Source organism: Vanellus vanellus, assembly GCF_965231255.1.
Source record: "Vanellus vanellus genome assembly, chromosome: Z".
Taxonomy (NCBI): Eukaryota; Metazoa; Chordata; class Aves; order Charadriiformes; family Charadriidae; genus Vanellus; species Vanellus vanellus.
The window spans coordinates 44523256-44548775 of record NC_138908.1 but is presented as its reverse complement, the minus strand read 5'-3'; the positions used below and the strand labels follow the sequence as shown (position 1 = coordinate 44548775).

Here is a 25520-nt window from a genome sequence, read left to right as displayed (position 1 = left end):
GACAATTTGGGGTTTTCAGAGGAGAGCTTCACTTCAGCATGACAGCCAGAGTAGTTCTGTAAGATGGAATTTCATATGGCAGAATGGCTGGGCTTTAGTTGTTTTTCAATATTTGGTTGTATCATGTTTATTTTCCATCTGAAAGGATTAGCCAAAGGACAACAAGGTAGGCTGAAGCTGCTCAAAATCCCCTGAAGACTCTGTTATCACTATGTCTCATGGCTTTGTCCCCTAGCAACTATTGAGTAATTGGCACAAAACCTTCCCTCTCACCTGGCAGTTTCTGTTAGCTCAGTTTCATACCACCCAGGCTCAGCCAACTCAGAGTTCATCTCTCCAGAAGTTTCAGGAAGCAGACACTGAGGCCACCACATTTTTGGCCGTATGTTTTGCTCATAATACATAAAGCAAATTGAAGAATAAGAACAAGTAAGTTTTGCTCAGTTCAAAGACAAAGCTGTGCACTCTCCTGAGTATGCCCAAGTATGCACAGTTGACAGCACCATTCTAGCCAGCTCTGCTAACGAGTTGCTTGGGCCCTTCTACGCAGCACAGTGCAGCACCATGTGAAGGTCTCAGCCACCAGCAGCCGGAACATCCATAAGCATATGGCAGCACCTTGCAGAAACATGAGTGTGGGACATCTGACCTAGGCAGGGCTGCACTGTGCTCTCAACAGCATCTGCAGACCCTTTGGAAAGTACCCCAGCATGTCCACCTCTGCCTCAGGCCCAGACCTTTAGAGAGATGCCAAGACTGTTTCACACGTGTAGCACACTAAAAGCAGTTTCCCAGTGCACCTGAGTCAGTTCCAGAGCTAGCTGCCTTCCCTCTCCCCACCTCCTGCTCCAGCCCTTGCCAAGGACCTTGCCCAACCCTCTCTAATGAGCCACTTAAAGGTTGAGACAGTGGGATGATGTACAGTTAGGAGGAAGTGGGGTTTTTGTTGGGTTTGGGTTTGTTTTGGTTTTTTTTTTTTTGGGGGGGGGGGGGGTGTGTTAACTCCTCCCAGTTTACTCTGCTGGTGCAAGGGAGAAGATGGGAATCCACAGAAGTGGACAGAGTGCATGTGGGGAAGAGAGACAGCATCAGTGACAGAGACCTGTGAGATCAGTTCAAGCTCAATTTGATAATATAGCCAAGTTCACTGCAGGAAAATACTGTAAAAGAGCTAAGTACTGTTAGCTTAGCAGCTGGTGGTATTTAACTATGCATAACATATTCTAGAGGAAACCCAACAGCAAATATTTCTATTAAATCATAGCAACAACAATCTGTCTGACTAAAAGAAAACATGACTTTCAAACTTATGCAATGCATATATTTGAAACCAGCACTCTCTGGTGAGCGTATAGCAATGATAAGTCAGCAGTTTCCAAAATTGGACTTCATTGCTTCGAGTTGTAAGTGTGGCACAACAGTCTTACAAGCAGCAAGCTGTTGTTACTCTGCAGTGGTGTCAACTGCCTAGCAGGAACACAGTGCTTGGTACTTGGCTGCCAGAAAGTGAATTCTCAGATACAGGTACTTCACAGCAGAGGTAAACACGTAATTGTTAAAATTAACTACATGTCATGCAGCTACTACTTCTCATTATAATAAGCTAAGTACGCAGACAATCTAATTCACCCTGTTCTTACTACATTCAGTGTTGAAACTCCAAAGAATGAACAAAACATGTTCATATGATTCCTACAAAATCAAATTAGGACTTACTCCCATGAAAATGAACATACTTGCTCAGCTGTTTTCTGTTCGCCATTAATTGCCCACAACAAAGCAGCAGCAAGGTTGTATTTCCCAATGTTGGAAACAATTAGCTCACAAAATCTCAAGTAAGAACCACTGTCAGTTGTGGTTTTTTTGGTTGGCTTCCTTTTTTATTAGGAAGGATTCAGTTATCCTGGCCTAGATGTTCATACCATTCTTTGAAATGACTGCATCTCAAAAAGCTAGGTGTTGACTGTGATTGTGAAAATATCAAGGAATAAACAATTACATGGAAACCCATGTTCTACAAAGTGCATTCAAACAGATCTTTCAATAACATCCCTTTTTGTCAATGGCATTAAATTAGCAGAGACTCTTTCCTAGCTGACCTTCAAATAACATCCTTTTTTGTCAATGGAATTAAACTAGCAGAGAGTTTTTCCTAACATTAGTACCCAAAGAAAGAAATATAAAAGTAAAGGGAAGCAAGAAAAACAACACACCTAGCAGTAAACTGCCATTTTTCACTCCTGAGTAACTGCAGTTACTATTTAGTAAAATGGTGCTATGTTGAATTATTTATTTCCTGTGAAGTCCCTTTCACTTGACAACCTAAAAAAGGACTTTTGAGACAGAAAGCTCAACAGCAGTAACTTTCCTCACAGTGTATCTCATGAGGCTTGTGCACAGTTCCTTGAGCTAGTGATCATTTCTCAGTATGATGTGCAGAGGCTTAATGGTGTACTCAATGGAAATTACTGGATTTTTTCTATATCCCTGCGTTACTAACACATCTTTTTCCATATATTTTATAAGAGGTATTGGTAGCGTTTGGCAGGAATCGGGTAAGTGACTCACCTTCATCTAAATGAACCTCTTCCTCCTCGCAGGGAGAAGGAAGGAGGGGCTGCAGAGGTTCCATGTTGATTATGAGTTGCTTGTTCAATGAGGGAGAGCTGCGACTCTGGGTGATGCTGGTTCTAAAAGAACAGGGAAAACGGGGTCAGTTTATTCACAAGGAAACAACTGCAGTCCAATACGTTTCATCTCAGAATTGTTTTGCATAAATTACAATAGGCCTTGGGCTACCATAACAAGCTGTGCACACTGAACGCCGCTTTCAGCAGCGCCCTCAGCAGACATAACCCTTTCAACATCTGAAGCGTACGAGAAGGTTTTGTGCTGGTTTACTTCCCCTTGCGCAGCCTGACTCCTTCTCACCTCATGCAGGATTTCAGTGTGTTGCTTCTCTCCACGCTGCACAGCAGACATAAGTATTTGCCTTCAAGGAAGGGGAAGGTAGAGAGGATACAAATAATTTTCCTGACATTGTTCCATTCCCTCTGGGATCGGGTAAAGGATTTGTTACGGTTTGAGACTGAAGACTAAAGCAGGAGCAACTGTATCCCTTCAGTTAACAGATACACAGCGCTCTCATCCTCATGCATCCCAGACACTGCCTCTACACCATGCCTCCAGGTGCTCAGGCTGGTTTTCTTTCTTGTCTTACTTGGCTCTAACAGGCTTTCCTGGCAGCAGGTGTTGAGCTTTCTCAGGAAAAGTTTGAGGAGTGCTGTTGATTTGCTTCAGTCATGAGGCTCATTAGCCTACAATCACATTACTGAGAAAATGAAATGGCTCTTTAGTATAAATTGTCTAGCACTTACATGATACAGGCCTGAAGCAAGAATCCTGCAATAAATCTGAGCCACTACATTATAAAATATTTACTTTTGACAAAAGCAAAGATGAAAGGGAAGAGGATTCTACTTGACTTCAAATGATACATAGGTACAGTGCTGAAGTTTCACAAAATGCATTTCAAGTTTGCACAAAGACTCAACTTACAATTCCACATAGCCAAACAAACGGAACAAAGCGCCTATGGCAAGGGAAAAGATGGGATTGTGTGTTGCCGAGGGTTTAGGTAAACTCAGGACACAGTTGTCCTACTCTAAGCCACATTGCATGTTATTAAATATTCTGTGGGGATAAACAAGCTTTCTTGCTCAATTGCCATGATTCGTTGCTCATTAACGTATGCCTAAAGCTACTTATGTCCTCATTTGCATTCTGTGAGCAGTCTCTAATAACTATTTAGTTTAAATTTTCACTATCCAAAGAAGTTTTGCACTCAGATTACTGTAATTACAACCACTCCAACCCAACAGTACCTCCACAGACTTATTATGCCTCCCCTGGATCTTTGTGCTTGCTGTAAAGAGCTATCAAGCAACTCCCAAAATAGGAGTTGTGCCTGGGAGCACCCAAAAGGCTCCTACTCCATACTTACTTACAAAGACCCCTCCTTCAGGCATGCCCTGGAAGCAAAATACTAAATTATTCACTGTATATTTGTCAGAAGAACTTGCCACTGCATTAATGTGGTGTGCTACACCCTCCAACAGATTTTCAGTCGGTAGTGCTTTAAGTGCAATATCCAAAGACGAAGGTATTGAACAGTAACTTCCTCACAACTGTATGTTTCTTGCTTAATGCAGCCACAGTGCCACTGAATCGACTTTGAGGGAGGGGGCGCAGGGAGAGAAAACTTTATATATATGAAAACATATATATTTACCTTCAATCCTATCATTTCCTCTAAATGTTTTGCATCCGAAAAACTACCATTTCCTGTCCCCAAATCCTCTTTCACAGGGTAACCTGTTTCTAAAGCTTGCTTTTTTGGGGGCTGAAAATTCTCTGTGGTTTTGCTTATTTGTGCTATTAGAAGGACAAGCTACCTACCGGTGTCTCCCATTTCAAAACCTGCATTATAAAAACACTTGAAATCATCAGACTTTTTCTTAGACCTTCTAAGAAACTGAACTTGGGGCTACCACAATATTGTAAATTCAAGCGTTTTAAGAAGGTTAATCAGAAAAAATATACATTACTATTTATGGGTGTTAAATCCATATGACATTGCTCTGTAAATTTATACGCCCTCTGATCTGTTTCTTTATGTACACTGAATTTTAAACACTATGCTTAAAATACTTTAAATACTGAAATCAAAGAAAAGTAAAATACAAGATAAAAAATAATCTTACATGAAAATCTTTTCTTATCCTATGGAAGAAAGAAACCCTATGGAAAGCAGGCAATAAGCTATTTCCTTATGTAAGTAACTATTTTCATCTAAAATGCATTTGTGTGCCCAAGTAATCTGCCCTGCCTCAATGATGGACCTATATTCTGCCTTCTGTGTTCTCATTGAACATGCTCTAGATGGTCACTCCATTTTTAAATGTAATCTGCAAAAGCACAATCAAAAGCATCCTTGCGTGGCTTTACTATTAATTACATAGTAGGGCTGGACGACATATTTATAAATATTTGCTGCAAACATATTCCTATCCTTTAGTAAAGCCAATCCACTCTTCTCTCAAATATAGATGGAATGCCCATCCATATTCAATTAAAAATAAACCAAACACACAGCCCCTGCCCTTGAAAAAAAAACACACAATAAGGATATGATTGTAGAATGTCCAGAAAGTTAAGTAACATTTTAAAAAAGTTTTTAAATAGCTTTTTCCTACTGGCCTCTTTCTTCTCTTCCAAAGGACTTTAATTACGTTCTTATCAATTTCCACTGTCACTACAACACTACAATGAGCAATAAGGACCAGAAAGTATTAGTTCGCTTGCAAAGTCCAGCTGCTTATTTCTAACAAGCCAAATCTTCCCCCCCCCCCCAAAAAAAAAAAAGACTCTCTGATCTTTTGTCTCTTGCTTTTTAATCTGACTGCATTATGGAAAAACTACCAAGTATACCTTTAAACGTACCCATATACATGCACAAACCAGAATCTTTTAAAACCAAGCAAGAACTAGGAACGGAATGAGAATGTACTTTACTGTCAGGATCATGCAGTAACATTCTATGTCATAACACAGAAAATAACATAAGCTATTTATCTGATTGATTGATTAAACCCGGCTTCAAAACAGCACATATTAAGTTCCCTTGTGCAGGAGACAATACACTATTGTCAGAATTTTCTAACACTGGCAACACACATTTCCCAAGGCTTGCATGCCTCGTTGTGGGACCTCAGAATGACACCCATTACATGTCACAGAAAAGGAAAGAAAATTTCTCTGTAGAGAACAATAATTGTTCTTAGTCCTTAAACTTTAATATTGAATGTCAAGACATACCTGTGAACTTCTGGAGGTTCCCTCTGGATTTTAGAGCTTGCCTCCACAACCTCTTTGGCTACTTTTCCACTGCATTAAAACATGAAATAAATATTCAAGCAAATACTAAGATGAGCTCGTTACATGCCAGGCACTATACATACATGAACAATTAAGCTACATTCAAAAGAAGAAAAAGAAAAAGCAAAAAAGAAAAAAAAATCCCGTGTAGTGGATATATAACACCACAGATGAAAAATTCTGCTGACCGCTTGTCTGCAAAGCCACTGAAGAAAAAGCACCCTTTTGCAGCAGAACGCCAGGAGTGGGACTGGACTGTCCCATAACACACCCTTGGTCCAGAGTTGCCCAGTTACAGGGGGCATATAATCTCTACACCAGCCACGCATCCTTGTTTTTAGAGAAACTGCACCAGAAGTGGAGCCCTGTTCTGGTGAAACTTCTCTTTGACAGAAGTTTGCATGAAGCCAAAGGTTTATTTTATAAGTGACACTAAAGAGACAACAAAATCTTTTGAATTCTGATCTGGATTAGGTGTGAACATGTTCTCAAGAAGGAAAAGCCCTCAATTCGCCATAAGTAATTAATGAAGTTTTCTTTTACTGTCTGAAATGGTTTACTGTGAAAAACAAACAGCAAACACCCACCTATATCGAAATCTACTGCCTTTAAAAAATATCTTGCTGCTGGACATGGTCTTGATCTGACTGGATTTTGCATACCTTTAAAAAAAAAAGAACAGAGGCTGTCACATTTTCAGCACAGGAGGAACGTGATAAGCAAAAATGAATGCAGCTAAATACAAGCTTTGTTATTTTTATACCACAAAGTAATATTCAGTAGTTAGGCTTTCCAACTTTTTTTAAGGCCTTTATACAAATTAGAATATAGAGCATACATAAAACAATCCAGTCAGCACAGAATGACTGAACATAAAACAAGTAATTACCCGGATAGGAAAGCAAGAAAATTAAATGCCGACACTTGCTGCATCTCTAGGGACTTTCATTCACAGGATGAGGGAAAGACCGTGGTACACCAAAAGCCCGTAGGACAAGTTTGCCCTAACACCACCTTGCCTGTGGGAAGATATGGCTATTTCCACTTCCCCACTAGTAAAGCAATGAAATCATAAAGAAATGCTAACACTGGTCTCCAAAATAAGTTTAATTTCTAATGTCTCTATACAGTCAACTTCTTAGTAGCCTACATCATATCCTACTGCTTCTCTCTAATCACGAAGTACATGGCAACCTTTTACCACAGTCTTTTATCACAAAGATCATGGAAGAGTACTTCAGAGACACCATCTCCTTGATGTTCTCTGCCTTCAAAATGGCAAACTGATTTCATATCGAGCCTCTCATTCCCAGACCGTAGCAGACAATCTTCTATGATTTGTATCTACTTGAAAATAATCACAATAGTCAACCCTGAGCCTGGATCAAGACAGGACTAAAGCTCTGTTTATCAAGAAATGCCAAGAGATCACGACCTACTCTTAAATTCCAAGTCTCAAGCTCTTCTAAGCAGAGCAGAGGACCAAATCTAATTAAGGGAAAGTGCCATTATCATTAATTACTTACACAACCTGGCTACATCTGTTCTAATCTAATTAGAATACGTTAGTATCATACAGAACATAAACAAACAGGACTTATCTAATGCTATTAAGTAACTAACAGACCACACTGTACAGCTCAGTTTCTTTGAAATATATGAAAACTTTTGCTGTTTCAAAACTACTATCCTAAGCCTTTATTTACAGATTGCTTTGGCTTCAGTTTCATGTTTGGAAGACTGTTGGTATTTTTCTGCACTCCACATATTAACCATTACTATTTTCCAATCTATCAGCCAGGTTCCTCTCCATTGAATATCACTACCCATCTTCATTTTACTAAACTAGTCCTTTCTTAAGACCCACCAAAAGTATAATTTTAAGCACTTGTACTAAAGAAATAACCCCATAGTAGTGCCCTGAAGACATCTGTAAAGTAGAAAAAACATAAGAGAAGCAGCCTTGCAGACACCAAGGTCAGAGAAGAAAGGGGAGAAGCTCCAGGTGACACAGCACCTGTAGCCTGTGGAGAAGACGACAGTGGAGCAGGCTGTTCCCCTGCAGCCCATGCAAGGCCACGCCAGAGCAGATATCTACAGTGCAGCCCGTGGAAGACCCTGCATTACAGCAGTTGGAAATGTCCTGAGGGAAGCTGCAGCCCCTGGAGACCCCACACAGGAGCTAGCTTCTGACAGGAGTTCTAGCCTGCAGAAAGGAACCCATGCTGCAGCAGGTTTATCTGGAAGGACTGCAACCCATGGGAAGGACCCATGCTGGAGCAGTTCATGAAGGACACTGGAGCAGGGAAAAAAGTGTCAGGAGGAAGGAGAAGCAGAGGGAAACTGCTATGAACTGACTGCAACCCCCATTAGCCATCTCCCTGTGCTGCCCGGTGCAAAGTGGGCATAGAGGAGTCGGGAATGAAGGAGTGAAGTTGAGCCAAGGAAGAAACAGGGGAGGGATGTTTTCAGTGTTGTCTTTATTGGAATTTAAAAATCGAGTAAGAAGGTGAGAAACAAATTAAATTAACCTTCCCCAAGTCAAGTCTGGTTTGCCCATGACAGTAATCGGTAAGCAAACTCCCTGTCTTTATCTCAACCCATGAACTGTTTTTGTCTCATTTTCTCCCCTTGATCTGCTGTGAAGAGGGAGTAAGAGAGCAACTGGGTGGGCATCTGGCACCTAGTCAAGGCCAAACCCACCACAACCAGGTATTTGTGACCACAACCCAAACCGTTCATATTACAACCATTTAACAATAACAACAGAGAGAAGATATTCCTATGAGTCTCCCTCAAACATCTTTACTTTGAGCACTAAGTTCTCTCCTCTGGGTGGGAATTGTTTCCTATTCCCTATATTTATTTCTAGCAACATAAAATAAAACCGCTCAAACACCATGCACTATTTTCCTACTTACATGTACTTCCAATGGAAAGCACTTCCTGATAATATTTTTATTAATACCATCTCAAACACAGTAGATGTTAACATAGATAATTAACAGCTGTATTGTGCCAGCTCATATTTCCCGTTTCTTCATGTATCAATTGAATACATTATATTGATATATTATTGTATCAGTGAAGGATTCTTCTCCAAAATAAAGCAGGTCATTGACATCCATGTTAGAAGACACATTCTTCCTACTTAGTTATTACTCACCCTTGTAGCAGCCCCCTGGTGTTGCTATGCTCCAACAAACAATATTTTTTATAAAACATGCAAGATACTGTAAGGAGAGACTAAGAAGCATGAATAAAAACTATATGCCTAAAGGGAAGCATTAATAAACAGATCTAACAAAGTCAATGGAAGGCAGGAAGAACGCATAGGAGCTTTTTAATGAGGAATTATTTTCAGACTCTCTTTTCGGGAATAGGAAGGAAGATACTCCTTTTTTCTTGTCAATTTACAGGCTGGTTTTTTTTTTTTTTTTTTTTAAATGAGATGGCTGGCAGCTTTCAAAATGTATCTAAGAATATTTTTTTTTTCTTCAATCATTGCACAGAAATTTTTATTTATTTTTCAATCAACTCTTACTAAGCTTTGGATTTCAAGTGGGAGAACGTTAGCTACTGGCAGAAGAACCCAGAAAATCAAGCATAACAGACTGTTTCCTCCATTCTCAAGGTATTCAACAGCAGGACTAAGATTAACAAGTATGTTCCCAGACACAAATGCAGTACTGTGTCCATCCAACATCACACTACAGAGTGGCAAAAACAGTGTGCTGGAAAAAGTGTAATTATTCACTGGCAACACCCTCCCGCCTCATTCAGATTTTAAACAATTTATAATACTGGCTTGAAATGAAATCATATTCCCTGTTAACTTGCATATTTTCTGTTTGCATTTTGAACTCTGTTAACTAAATGGAACATTTCACATTGAACAACCTTCTACTCACATGCACATTTTTTTACGTTTAGTATAGATAATGACTTCAGGTTTACGTACTTGTAAAAAGCCTGGTTCTCCACCCCACACTTCCAAAGATGCTTGCAGGCCGCTGGTGTAGAGGTATGGAATGACAGCACAGCCTTTTTCTAAGTGCAAGGAAAAGAAAGCAAAGAGAAGTAATGAAAATGTTGAATTCTCAAAGATTGAAGTATCTGTACCTGATGGCTTCAACATGAACCAGACACACTGAAGACCAAGTGATCCTGTGCAGCCTCAATCTGTGGTTCTGCCACATAAGTACGACTCACGCAGCTGATATTTAAACTGCCCAGGCAATTGTTTCAGAAATAAAAGGGGATACTTGGAGGGGGCAGAGAAGAGCATATGTACAAGTGGCGTGTAGAATAAATCTGTACCAACAGTCTTTAGGCCAAACTCCAAGCAGGAAAATCTCTTTGTTCAATACTCCAGGTTGCACAGTTGCTGCACTACTCACCGGCCACTTCTCCCTGTCCCCTATTTCCTCACTGCAACCACACAAACAGCGCCCAATACCTCTGGCATTATCTTCTTCTTCCGTTTTCTGTTCCCCACCTAGTCTGCATCCAAAGCCATAATCTTGGGCTATACCACCCTGCCCTAGGGGAAGAACTAATTATAGCACGGTGGAGCCAAAAATCTCTATGATTTCAATGGCAAGAGCCCAAGGATAGGACTCCTAATTATGCAGGACAGACTCCAGCCTATTCAACTGGCCAACATTTGAGGCGGTGATCGTTAATTAGCCAAAAATACCTCACGTTGATCCAGGTATCAATGCCCATCTGAATTTTCACTCATATACAGATGTGGCTTATGCTTTAGAGTGGGTGGGTACAGCTTTAGTGCGTTAAAATCCATTAAAACTTGAGTACACAGATGACCAAAACCATAAGCTATCAACACAGCACTGCATGAATGTTAAGTGAGAAATGTCTCAACCCCTTGCAAAGTAGACATTCTTTTGACAACATCAATATTCACATTCACTCATATTCTATATTTTAGTTGCAATATGAATTACAACTATGGATTGTTCAGAATTTTGTTTAGCTAAAACATGATGTTATGTTTTAGTTGACTCTAAATCAAATACAGAAGTTCTGTAAAAACATTAAACCTGACCTCTTTCTGAGCTCCGAACACATAAAAAGTCTTCCCTTCAAATTTCAGTTTATAGACATCACACCTAAAAAGAGAAAAATCATTTAAGTATAGGAAAAATAGGTAGACCTACAGCTAAGAAAAGCAACTTGCATGCAAGTTTCCCTGATTCCCAAAGTCAAGCAGGCTGCCGAATGACAGTCTCAACAGGAGTCTTACAGCCTTTAGCATAAAAGCATTTAATATTCTAATTTTATTTAAAGCAGAGAACACAGGCCCAGAATATTTCCTTTACATCCCTATGCACCTTCAAAGTATTAACTTTGGCTGTTGGAAAATGAAGAGGAAATTAAAAGTAGGCAGAAGCTTATGTTTACATTCTATTTATCATATGGTTTGTAATTCCTCTTATATCTTAAAATCTTGGAACCTCTAATATAATTAAATTGCCGGAAAGGCAATACTCTTAGCCTGCATATGTTGCATAAGAAGGCATACAATTTTCTAGATGCAGGCACTTTTTACCAACAACATCTTATCTATTTTATTTAATTTGTGGTTTCATGTCACACATATTAGTAACTGACTACATAGAATACAACATGAAGAAAGAGAAAATGTTTGACAGCATTTATTACTGGGGCCTTGTGAGTTTCAAACCTTGATGAATGTCAAAAATGTCAAAATTTAATTTAACGAAGGTTGAAAGCACAATCTACATATGGAACAGCGGTGCACCATATAAAGGCAATACGATGTCTCTGCTTAAATTGTAATGGAGACACTCTAGTTTTTTGGATTTTAGATGGTTGAAATGGGAACAATTCAGAAGGCAAGAAAAATACTATCCTGGAAACTTTATAACAAGAGTTTTGCTTTAACATTAAACAAACAACAACAACAAATCATTCCAGTTGAGAAAGCTTTTCCATTAAAAAGGAAATATCAACTATGAATTTGGATTTTTACTGTGTAGTGCAAATTTCAGCTAATATCAGTTAAAGCTACTCGCATTCACTTCTAGGTCTCAGAAATGAAAGGAGCAGTACATGGCATTCAGATAAATCTCACCAGATCGACTTTCCAACGGCCAACCTAACACTGAGACAGCTTAATGGCTTTTCTTCTATCACTATTTCATCTTGTATCCGGTTTACCAACAGACTAAACAAATACACCAAGAAACTAAGCGCTGTGAAACGCATTTCCCACAGTATGGTGGATACGTGGTTGGCAAGTGGTACTCTCTCCTCCCTGCACCGTGGACTGACATTACAATTACACTGTCCTTACGCCAAAAGCACAAACCACCACAGCACTGTGACTAGCGCTACCGGAAATTACCCCTGGGGAAATTACAGCACAAAACGGATGGTATTTGACAGACACGTCCCAAGAGCTCCACATGGAACTGAATCATACAGACAGCACTACGCTGGTTTTATACCTCTGAGGATTTCAGGTTGGTTAGCTCTCGGGGAGGTTTCTGTGGATACACAGCAAAGAGTCCAGCGCTACGCAAAAAAGACACCTCGCCACTTCTTCACTTCCTGCCCATCTTCTTCCCACAAGACAGGTTGGGAGCGCTGAGGTGGAGCAGCCACATCTAAGTAGTATCTGCTGTTGGCCTCTGTTTAGCAGCTGGGTTAAAATGAGATTTATCGACGTCTGAGCATGACTGTGCTCACTCTGCAGCGCATTGCAGAGGGCATGGTCCTCACAGTGCTCTCACACCACCTGTGGGAGCTCACTTTTTACCTCTCAAACTGAGGCTGAGGCTGCCCAATTAAGTCAAGTGTCTTACAGAAGCATAAAAGGAAAGCAAAGCCAGACAAACCAAGGACAATTCCATAAGTGTCTGCTTCTTAAAAAAAGAGGCTAAAAAATAAAAATTCAAAGGTATTCTCACCTCCTCCTCTCCTTACCAAGTACCTTCTTTTACAGTTTTCAAATTGAGGTTAATCAAATGAGGAAATAGCAACATTTCCAAGAGTCACAAATAAAAATGCAGGTGGACTCCTGGAAACTCTCCCAGGCATCTGTGCCAATAAGCCTCATTGATGATTTACAGCACAGCTGAAAAATCAACTTACTCAATTTTAGCGTTTGTCCACTATATTGACTAATTGCACCCTGTGAAATAATTTTCACTGGAGGAAGAATAAGACCAAATCATCATTACTCTAATTCTCATCTAAGCTCCTTTAAAACAGAACCATGATGGGACAAGAGAAGGAATATTCTTGTGGTTCACCTCAAAGACAAGAAATGCAGGTAAAGATAGTAGGAAGTAGGGAAGACACAGGAGAAAAGACTCTTGCATATTAATCTAGTCTTACTTCACATGCTTACCATTTTAACAAATGAATTCTTTTATTCCCCTGGAAAACAACAAATCCTGCAGCTGTGAATCCTAAAAATGTGGTTGTCCCCGTTGAGTCCTTGAAAGAGAAAAAAGAAATATAAATTCTCCCTCATCCAGTGAGGTATTTCTTACTGATAGCATGAATCACTCCACTATAGACTACCTCTATTCTGTTTTCCTTTTTGAAATAAATTTTGCCTTCAAATTGTACACTTCTAAGGAACAAAGACTGCTTTTGGCAATACAGGCCTTATTTATTTGTAGGCATTTAACAGCATCTTATGCTTTGTTTCCACATACATGTAACTGATGACAATGGGAAATCCTTAGGTATACTTACTAGTTGTGGTGAAAACACACTTCTGTGTATGTCCCATTCTTAAAGTGCTGACTAACTACAAACCACTGATCCGTATCCGCTTCAACACTGATATTTTCTAAGATTTGACAATACATTGTTCCTCTGCAAGATGTCGTGTTGGAAGTACTGCTGACAGTCAGCATCTACTGCAACAAGCAAGTCCTCTTGAGTACAAACCAGAACATACAGTGATACTTGCCTTTCAAACAGGAAAGGCCATTTTTTAAATTTTTAATTCCACGCTGAAAGTTCTGGCTCACAGTTTACAAGCAATGATTCAGGCGAGTTTTGTATTAACTGGATTTCCTGTCCATCCCAAGTTCCAGACCCTCACCACCAATAAAATATGGGGGGACAGACACAGTGCTGCTCCCGGGGGTAGCAGCCACAGCACTGGAAGGAGCGCATCGTAAGGAGCCAACTTGCTTTGCAGTTCACTTCCAGAAGTCCAAAAAATTTTCCTTAAGCATGGGCTGTGAACCCCTGCATGCCCTCACACTACAAGCCCTGCCACACAAGTAAAGAGGAAATTCTGAGCCAGTTTTGACTTTGTCCTAAGTGCCAACAGGAGTCTCTGGGATGCCCCCTGAAAATCCGCAGTATAGTTCCAAACTAAAGTCCCCGACTTCACCGAGCTCTGAACCAGCCCCTGAATTTCACACAGGACCACCATTCGTATCAAAATATATATGAAATCCCATGCAGTTTTATGTTAGAGCTGTTTAAGTGTGCTCACCACCAGAACAGCTAACTGGACAGCACTGCCGGTCCACCAAATGAAATGATATACAAGCCAAAGTAAAAGCGGCAGTTAAAACATGAAGCATGTAACACCAAAAACAAACACTGCAGGTTATGCAGATAAAACCAAGTAATTAAAAATGGAGGTGTAAGGAATAATCACAACTGGTAACTAAAATCACCTTCTTATAGAGAACCACAAAACTGCAAAGTGGAGGAATACGCAAATGTATACCCAGTTCTCCCCTCTGTACATTTGGTTTGCTGTTCTTCCTAAGATTGGCATATTTTGACAGTGTTTGAAAAAATAATCTGCCAAGGACTAACCATTTGTTCCATCTTCTGGACAAGAATAACGCTGAATGCTGAAAATCTTGCCAAACAAAAAATATTTCACATCTGGAGTATCTAGAGAAATCTTTGCATTAAATGCAGAGAAATTATGAAGTATAATCAAAGCTTTTGTCATCACTCTCTACTTCATTCTGCTATGATGTTTTGCTTCCTCTGGAGAGACCTTTCCTTTGGCTGATGCAGAAATGTCAACCAGTCAATGTTCTTCCAAGGCTTAACAGTAATACGTAGTTCCAGGACAAGTTCTTTTATAAATTACTTTCTATTTGTGCCTGGATATAAACAGAGCTAAATGAACTCAGTTAATGGCTTTTTACTAAATGTTAGCAAAAAGAACATTTTATTAAATGACCGTAAAAAGAACTGTTACCTTGCAAGGATGAGGATCAACACCGTAAGTTTCCAAAGAATAAGCTTTCAGGAGTAAGTTAAATTCAGCAACTGCTGGGCTTTGACCTCTGAAATTACAAAAGAAGTCGTTTGACAGCAAAAAGAAAATAGGAGAAAAAGACTTTTTGACTGGAGAGTTTAAAAGGGAGGAAAGAAAAGTTCTTACTGAAATACAAACTATTCCAACCATGTTCTGTTTATAATACAAAGACAGAAAACTTTTCACATGTTTTTGTTTGCTGAATTGTACAGTGCCTGATGTTTTCAGGTAAATTCTGGTTTTTTCTTAATCCTGAGATAACAACATGTTATGCTGTTAACTAGAGTTATCCAATATCCTGCAAATAGTTGTAGTCTTTCTGCACACGTCAGCCTGAATATGATATAAACCTCAGCATCTTTTTTCCACAAACCCTTGCTCCCCAACTCATTTAAAAGGATTGTGCACATTAACAAACATTCCTTCCAGCACAGGGTATAAACACAGCAATCATATTACACTGTCTACTCAGATGCACACCTAATTATAGCAGTGCCTGTTACCATCATGATAGTTCAGAATCTGTTTCCATTATATGCTCCTATTTTTAGGGTGTCTATAATCAACCATGAATATACACTAAAGCCTGAAACATGGCATGCAAGAATTGAGTTCTGGAGTAAGTTTTATTAGTTGATTTTTGCTCTTCTAACTCCTGCCGTTGCAATAAGCTCTAACACAGGTTTACAATGCCTGTTTGCCAGTGAACTGTTCCAAGTATTATTTTATTCTGGTATTTGCATCACTACAGTATATGATTCTGATAGATAATATGGTTTTGTAACAATGAGCAGTGCTTGGGATCCTTAGAAAGCCAGGCCTCATAAATGCTTCTCATGCAAATTATCCGAAAAATGAGCCATAGACAAATCTTCAAAGAACACAGCGATAGTCATACTTTATCTTACCCCTGCATTTTGGGCTCCAGTCTCACACCATGACCAATGGCACTTGGGAATTGGCATTTAAAAACTGCTCTGTGCACTGGTGTAGAATAATTTCCCTGTAAGTCTGTTATCCCCCAGTAGCGAGACACCAACAAGCATTGACATACAAGATTCAGTACCCAGCCTAAAGTTCAGTTTAACGACTAAGACAGTAGGTAGCGTGCTTGTGGATGACAAACCCTATTTAGAACCTACCGAGTAAGCATCAACAACCTTTTTGTTACGAAGTTTTAATTCATGCTCCTTTGTACTTCACGGCTCATCGTCTCCCTGTCAATCCCATGATACTTCTTTGGCTTCTTCCGTATGTCTTTTGGTCCTGCTTGACACTACACTACTTGCGCTTTGTTTCAGATCACATTTTTGTTGATCTTTAGATTCCAAAGAATAAAAACCACATGAGATTAGGGAAGAAGTGCCTGTATTCCCCCTTCCTTTTTTGGTCTTTTTCTCACCACTATCCACTTTCCACCACATGTACCAAGTGGAACACCAAAAATTACAAACGTGCATTTACACAGCTAAATATTTGAGGGGAAGACAGCATGAAAACAGCAAACAAACCAAAAATGTTTATTTTGCCCAATCAACTTTCTGATGACTCTACTAAACTGCTTTTCTCCCCTTTCAGTACTAATAAATCACAACTTTAAGTGTAATCGCAACTGTAAGACCATAAATGAGCCTTTAATAGGCAACAAGTCTGTTTCATGTACCAACCAACTACACAGGACAGAAGGAATTAACTAACTTGGACCTAAATTACTTAGAACACTTATGTTGCATAGGAATAGCCAAACTAATAGATGGTTTGATTGCTTCTTGGAAATTGGGCCCTACAGAAAAATGAGATCATAAAATGCATCTTTTTCCCACTTCGCTTTGCTGGTACAAAGGAAAGAGGTTAATCTTCCGGTTTGAAGGGACCAAAAAGTGACACATAATTTGGAACAACATGATAAGGGCATTTCCAAAAAGGAAAAACCACTAAATTGCAATTAATATTGAAGAGACACATTAAACAAGAATTAGCATGTTCTCCTCACCTATCGCCTCTGAAACTATGCTGTCTTTGCACACATCAAGTGGAACAAGCTGGGGTACTTGGGGTAAAAAGAAGACATGAACCAGTTTGATCTTATCGGATTACAGGCTAATCAAATGGCTATCGTGCAAAGCTTTAAAAGAACATCACAAAGCAGAAGAGTCAAGGGGAATATTAAATGATAAAATCCTCATTCATTCCTTATCAAGGGATTAATATTCAAGCCTTGATAATGCGTCTTTCATCTGTAACTTAGCAATGAAATTTTCTTTATTAAATGAAAATATAGCTATTGCAAATCCTATCAGCAAAGAAAAGTCCACATTTTATCAATCACTGACTTAACATTAGATATGCCTATGCCTCTGATTAGCTTTGTTAAAAGGCCTTTAAGCTTTCTACATGCAACAAACAGCCTTACAGAAAAACGTATAGAGTTTCCTCGATTATGCAAGTGTTTCAACTAATGCCTTTTATGGTGGAAAAACAGGGATTATTTAGACAACTCATCTTTGCTATTTTGTTACTCTGTTCTCTCAGGAAAGTCAAGTCTCTCTCAGTGCATTCACTCCTTTTGACCTTATATAACTTCCCAAATTTTTCAGTATGTACCCAGCATTAAACAGAAGATATATTCCCTTTCCATATGTTGCAGCCCCTATAGCACCCAGCTGCAGCATGCCAAAGGTTTTGAACCACTAAAAGGAACCATTGCACAGAAAAGTTTCTGTATACCATACAAATAATAAAATGTGGATTACTTGTGAAATTGGAGCTTCACAGTTATTAGCTACGAATTAATGACTCAACCTAGGAATCAATCAATCTAAAAGTTCCTAATATAATTTTAATGAAACAAAGACTTTAACAGAAGACTGAGAAGTCTGCAACGTGCTCTGTTTTTCCCTTTAGGCTCATGAGAAGTACACACTAGAGTAAGTAATAAGCTCTGTTTAATCCCCACAGGGCCCCCAACTCCGCAGCACTTCAAAGGCCAGGAACCTCAACAGGGAATACTTCCAGGGTGTGCCACAGCAATATCTACTTGTTTTTCTGACTGCCCACACCAATTCACTCTAGAATTTTCTTCCCTTCATACCTTTGCTTTGAGGTATGTATCTGTTACAAACTGAAGTAGTGAAATTTAGTGAAAGTCAAGGATGAGATGGCACAGGATTGGGCATTAATTCCTTTTAACAAACAGAGAAGACTATATAGCAATAAAAGCAAAGAAAAAGCATTTTCAATGCTATTCTCAGTTTCGTGCTTCCTGAATGACCCTAGTGAAGTCACTTTATCTATCTTCTCTGATACTCTTGCTGACTTATAAAGTGCTGTGAGATACTACTATTAACATAATAATAATAATAATAGTAATAATAATAATAAAAGGCATAATTATTGTCCATTCTTTTGCTTCATCTCTATGTCAAAGTTACTTGTTGCATAATACAATAGCAATATTGTGCTTGAGCATGCCCCATGTACAATTAATTTCTGGGTATTTATGGTCTGTAGGGTGTTTCAATGTAGTTAGTTCAAAGAATAATAAGTATGTACATAATGACTGGCCTCTAGAAACATTATGTATTCACCTCTATGCAAACCAGGGAGAAGTATCAGCCATAAAGCTTTGAATAACATAGGCTCAGTGTCGATTAAAGACTCTTTGCCCTGCCTGGCAACTGTGGACATACTTTACTGCAGCCTCAGGAGAGACACAGTGACTATTTCAAAAAGGATCTCCATCTATGAAATATTCTCCTTCTTATATCCCAGATCTTGTACCAGACATCACTCAGCAGAACAGGGTGACCTGGGTTTCCTTTTAACCTGAAAAGCAGCCAGAATTCTGCAAAAAGCATCAACACATGTAGCTGCACCATATACTGATCACAGAACTGCTTAACACGTGGCTGAGGTTTTGCTGTTGCTTCTTGAAATCTTTTTACAGGTGGTTGACACTCCAGTTGCTATCCAGTTATAGTCTTAAAGGTCTTGGGTAGTTTTTACTTTTCCTTTAAGCTCAGGAGATTTTGGCAGACAGTGGAGATGTTTTTAAATACAGTCTGTCTGCTGGTATTTCTAGTCACGATGAAGATGCTAAGGAGGACTATGTGGTATTGGAACACAAATCTCTTAAAATTACCAGTGTTTCAGTCGTGCTGGAGACGACAGCACAACGGTGGAGGCAATTTCAAAGAAAAGCACTAAATGAAGACACTGGTGAAAGAAATTGCATTGTAAGCTGTGGCTCAGTTTGTCAGAGCAGCGAGGCGATGCTCTTTGTACCGAAGAGCTGCCGGGGCCACCAGCAGCGGGAAAGGGAAAGGGAAAAGCCTTTACATGGGTCTGCATATGAAAAGAGACCTTCCCACCTGGCAAGCAGATGAATTGCTGAAATGTTGCTGGAACATATAAAACTTAGAAAACTACAGAACACTCAAATATCAGTTTTAACTTCTACTGTAAAATTGTTTTTTCTCTCAGATAAACAGAGTTCTAGGATGAGAAAAACCTGAATAATCACTTTAAAACAATAATCAAACTCTTTTACTGAGTTTATTAAATGCTTATGGGTTTAATTTTACACCATGCACACTGTAATGACGTGTGCCACTTACATAACTACTTTTACCAAAACATTTCAAATTACTTGTGTGCTTCAGAGATAAGGCTGAGACAGTATCTCTGAAATCTGTCTTTAGGTATTTGTATTTCAACTTTATTTCATAAATTAATGCAGTGACGCAGACAGCTTTAAGCCTACTCAACAGACAGAATACATTTACAGAGCAGATGCAGTTTTAATTTACCTATTATTAATTTAAAATCTATTCCCATGATACCGAGACATCTACTGAGCCATCTGTTTTTAATATCACAGATTCATCTTTCTGGTCCAGACACACCTGGCCCATAAAGCCTTCTCCCAGATAAAGGAAAGGTGGGGAGGGAGGAGAGGGGCAGAGGAAACAGGTCCTTTCAGCTGATGAAGAAATCCCTATGCTGTAGAAACTCACACAAACATCTGAATTCAGCAGTATCCTAAATATGCAGAACCTGAATCCAAACCTCACCATGAGACAGGCAAGAACTAGCTTGGTAAAGAAAACAACCCCATTTGTGGATCATGATTATCATCACTCTTCCCGGGGGATATGGGAAGCATACACACACACACAAAATAAATCTTCCCTAAAGCTAAAATAATTATCAATGTCACAATAAAAACAGCTACCTTTTTCCGGCCAAGTAGATTACCCTTTCTACTAAATACTTCTTGGAATTCCCATTAAAAGAAAAATCACATCTACTGATAAATCTTTTCAGGTTTTCATTGTATCAGATAGACCTTTGGAAAAGAAGAGGGAAGAGAAATCGGTTTCGTCTGTGAAGTTCCTTTCTGCAGATTACTGCTATAACTGCATCTTCCATTAAAATCATGTTCAGGTAAAGCTGCTCCTCACCATAGAGCTTCTGGCAATACTCTCTGTGCCAGGCATACACCAATCCAACAAAACAGCATCTCACTGTTACCATTTTCTAGTAAGTGCATCCACAATTACAAGTACGGTTCCTTAATTTTAATTGGTTTTAAGCACACTTCTGTAAGAAAGAAATGGTTCAGAAGAACAAGGCTTTGAGGAAAGCAACACACACATCATTCTTCAGGGAAAGGACTGGGTGACCAGGAGAATGTTATTTCAAGCTTCTAATAAATATACACTCCAGCCACCTCTCCAATTCAGTAAAAGTACAGCTGATAAGAATTACGGAGTGAAAGAATACACCATGAACATATAGCAGAATAGAAACAAAGAAATTATTCACCTATTACAGCAAATACAATGGCATTTTAGTACCAGATTGCTAAATTAGAGAGAATTAGATAATTTTGAAGTTGCAGTGACATGTGCCTGATGCGTAACTCCAAATGCCTACGCTGGGAAACTGTAAATGAGCCAGCACGGGCTATCAAGGCTGACATGATGAGGACATTCAGTGCAACCCAGCACTGTAACGTAGGTGGGACCCTGACCAGCTGTCACCGCTATCTGCCTTTGAACTCCCACTACACATCACTGTCCTCCTCAGCTCTCCAAAGTCCTTGGTATACTTTGTACAGCTGAGAACTACAGAAACTTTGGCTCCTTAGGCCTGGAAGTCAGCTATCCCTGCTGTAGCACATCCTGCTCTTTTCCAAATTGCCCCTTCCCCTCCACATAAACCTCAACAGATCGTCGGTCCCCAGCGAAGTGGCTTCTGTCTCCTGTAACGTGACTTGCAAGTTTCGGAGCAGACCGTATGTCCTTCCATTTTGTGTATATGAGGCCATTAGATACTGAAACGATTAGGGTAGTACAAGAAGATAAATACACAGCGTAGATGAGAGTGCTGCCAGCATTAAATGCAGAAAAGCAGATAATATGTAGTTTTAATTGCAAGAAGCTCTTAAATCAAATACAAGATCCGCCTTATTCTGGGCTTGCTAAACGGGAATTTAGTTTCAGCACTTTTTAATGTATTCCACAGCATGCAAGAAGTTGCTTTAATCTTGGATCAAACGATATTAACACCCACAAAGAGAAGCATTTTCTAGCAACTCTTGCCAAGACTTCTAGGACAGCCTCCCAGAATATACTCGCATAGTAACATCTGTAGTTATGCTTGCCAGTGGCTCCACTGACAGCACCGCGTCTGCGTGAGAGCTGGAGAGGCAGAGCAGCAGAGACTGAGAAATCCTGTACTCCTGCTGGCACTGGAGTCTAAGCACTGATGGTACAGTGAAGGGAATACAGTAAGAGTTAGAGCAGCGGAGGCAAGTTAAAAGCGCTTAAATCCTCACCGAGTAGTTACAGTGCAGATGATGCAGCTTGGATCAACGACAAGCATTAATTTGCGACCCTGGTTTTCAAGAAAATACTACCCTTTAGCTTAAAAGTTTAAATAGCTTTCGAGATAGTTAATAGCAGAACACGGCAGTGATTTCATGCCCTTAGAGGAAAACTTTTCTTCTCCCAAAAGATGTTCTCCCACATACGACTTTTGCAAAAGCTGGAGTATTTGATACATACAATGGAGACAACAGCCAATTCAGTAGCACTCAACCTTCTTGAGCCTGTATCCACACTGGCCATCCCAAGCAATAATGAATAACTTGCATTTACCTATATGAGGTCAGCCTAGAAAACAAGCATTTGAACAGGTCATGTAACTCTGTAATTTACTGCACAAAGTTAATGTTTCCATAGGGCTTTCAAATAAATTAATGGCTGTTTACATAGCACTTTCATATAAATTACATGGCATAATATACCATATCAGAAATAAGTAGAAATGGGTCATTAGTTTTCAGGTGGACACAAAAAAAAAACCAACAAAACACCACTTTATTTTCAACCACCGACTCCTTTCATATAAGAAAAAAAGGGAAAAAAAAACCATGATTCCTAGAAATATAAATTGCCTTGATAGGGATATACATGGATCTTCTCTTTGGAAATCTCTCTGTTTTCAGGTGTCTGGCATCAGGGAACTCTGGCTGACAAGCATCTTTCAAAAGCCAGGGAATTTTATCAGAGTATCAAATGTTCTGTTAAAGGACGTAAGATTTGAGATAAATTCATAGGAAGGCATTTTTGTCCTGGAAAACAAAGAAAGGAATGTCACTGCACTAAAAACATCTGATGTTTTATTTGGTGGTCTGAAGCAAATCCCACAGTTGTAACAACACAGAAGTCAGTTTGGAACTAGTACTGACACAGGTGCGTACGTACATATGAAGTCCATTCTTTTGTAAGAGGAGCCCACAAAATCCAACAGCAAAAGCTAGAAGCAAAACTGGGCCAGCTCCCAATGCAAGTGCAGGCTGCCCTAACAGACAAACAGCACTAATTCTGCCATGGAAAAAGGACAACTGTTTGGGGAGTATCTAAAAGGAGTAAACCCCTGATGTGTTAAAACAAACAAAAAAAAAAAAAACCAAAAAAAAACAACAACCAACCAAAAAACCATAACAAAACAAAACCTCAATTCCCAAAGAGATTATTAAGATCACCTGAGTGATCTTTCACATAAAAACCCAGTAATCCCAGTAATCCCTGCTGTTATGCTTGAAGAATTAACCTTTCACTCAGCTTTCCTCTCCTCTACTGAGAAGATTTCATGATTCTGCTTAACCTCATTTGATGGGTTAGTTTTATTTTGGTTTTCCCCAAATCTACACAGAAATCTCCACTATATTTTTGTTAAGCTGTAGGGTTTTGGTCACCGGAAATAAAAATGAACTATGGCTTTATACACTGAGCACAGTGCAGTGTATTAGATATCTTTAATACTGCCAAAAGAGCGGAGAACTGAATGTGTGGTTCCATGTACTTTTGCACGGAAGCTAAGTAAAAGAAAATAAGTTATTTTTAACCTGGATCATTTCACTGATGTGGTTTACAATGCAACCTTACAAACACTTGCACACAGCTGACTAGAAGGGATAAGGGACATGCAAATGAATAACCTTAGCATTCACTTCACTTGAAAAAGAAAGTATACTAGAATACCCTCACAGAATATCTAGATTTTTATGCCCCAAATCTTTTCCAATCTGTTAAGAGCGGCAGGGAGACAGAAATGCAAGTAGCTATTACTTCGGTAGCTATGGTCTGTTCTAACCTTACCTAAAAAGCATAACCTTTCAATCCATTTTGTATTCTTTTAAGAAGTTGTCTCCTTGTCTCATAAGTTCCTAGTGCATCCTCACATATTATAATATTTTAAGTCATAAGAGCATCATCTCTTTGCCTCCCAGCAGTATACCTTGCTTCAAGAGGACTTACTTGGAATGACAGGAAAATGAGAATACATATTGTGATGAAACCAAGGCAGGTGTTTGCCCCACCACTGGTAAGGTCCAATGAAATTACTCCCGTACCTCTCGCTTTCTCATTGAGGGAAGAGTAATGAATTAAAATTCACAAGACAATTAATCACAGCTCAATAAAGCTGACATGCATTTCTGCCTGTCACTTTTTTTTTTTTTTTTTTTTTTTTGCAACTAGGTGCAGCAGGAATTTACACAAAAGGTCACATTTTGCTAAAACCCAGTGATGTTCTCACAGCCCCAAAGGATAAGAAATAGGGGCACCGTGTCATACATTAGTAAGAACAAGGCTTTTAGATGACACAAGATGAGTCATTAAGTCACTGGCAGCTGTCACAATACCCTATCACTGCTTCCCAGACATTCCCCTCACTGTTCCCATGCACCTTTCAAAAGGCAAATTCTTGCATCGTGCCGTAGGACAGGAGAAAAGATGTGCCCAGTGAACAGGCCTTGAGGATGCCGGCACAGGATTCAGTGAAGAACTGGCCCCTTCCAAACCACAGGGCTTTGGTTATATTGGAGCCTGCTGCAGCAGAGAGATGCCATGATCTTTGTTAATTTACACGTGTGAAGAAAACAAAGAACCAGACTCACTTGCAGTGCTGAAACCCAGAAGTAACTAACTCTTCTGAAGGTGGCAGAAAGGCAGCTGGATTGAAATGGCTCTTAGTCTTTTCTGCATTCCTCACACGTTAGCTCTCAGCTAACATGTCACTCAAGTATCTTGTTAAAAAAAGGCCAGGGGAACCTTTTGCAGCATTTTTGAAAACACTCATTGAGCAGCAAAATATTAAGTCTAATCAGAAAATTCAACTTGCTGAATGCAGTGAAACAGATGTGCTGATCAATACCAGAGAGAAGCCTGCAAGCTCAGTGCTTTTTCAACCACATTTTTCCAGCTAGATATGGAAACCTGATAGTCTAGCACTGGATCTCCCAATAAATAGTTCATTATATGACAGATATGTTTTATTAATTCGTACTCCTAGAATAGAGATCCACGGAATTAAATATCCGGAAAAAGGTAAAACTTCTATGTGACTAGTGAATGTCTGATGTAAAAATATTAATAGGATGATCAATTTTGGGCAGACAGAGCTGCAGCGGAAAATTGCCAGATAGTAGCTATGCAGACAGCTCTGGAACTTTGTAACCAAACAAATAGGTAAGGCACCCCAGATGCAGACATAAGCAAAAGAAAACAGAAAAGAAAGAAAACAGTGCCTGAGCGCTGCAAAGAGCTATAAGCCACTGAGCTTAACATTCATAACGTACAAACTGGTAAAATCTAGAATAGAAAGAGAATGAAGAAACATACACATGTAAGTGGGATATATGAGGAGAGTTCTATAGTTATAGTTATATTATAGTTATATCATCGTTATGCCTCAAACACCTCCTGGAATTCTT

The 25520-nt window shown here is 39.4% G+C and overlaps 1 protein-coding gene across 1 annotated transcript in view; it reads right to left on the bottom strand.

The window, feature by feature from the left end:
- The window catches only part of FRMD3 (FERM domain containing 3), a gene marked incomplete at its 3' end in the record, with an annotated part of 142759 nt that overhangs the window by 13888 nt on the left and 103351 nt on the right, over positions 1-25520 (bottom strand). Inside the window, exons 7-13 of the mRNA XM_082498102.1 lie at positions 15176-15263; positions 13337-13425; positions 11006-11069; positions 9899-9987; positions 6525-6599; positions 5878-5946; positions 2569-2690 (exon numbers count right to left, since the gene is read on the bottom strand). Coding sequence (XP_082354228.1) covers positions 2569-2690; positions 5878-5946; positions 6525-6599; positions 9899-9987; positions 11006-11069; positions 13337-13425; positions 15176-15263 — 596 coding nt within the window. The remainder of the gene's footprint in view (positions 1-2568; positions 2691-5877; positions 5947-6524; positions 6600-9898; positions 9988-11005; positions 11070-13336; positions 13426-15175; positions 15264-25520) is intronic.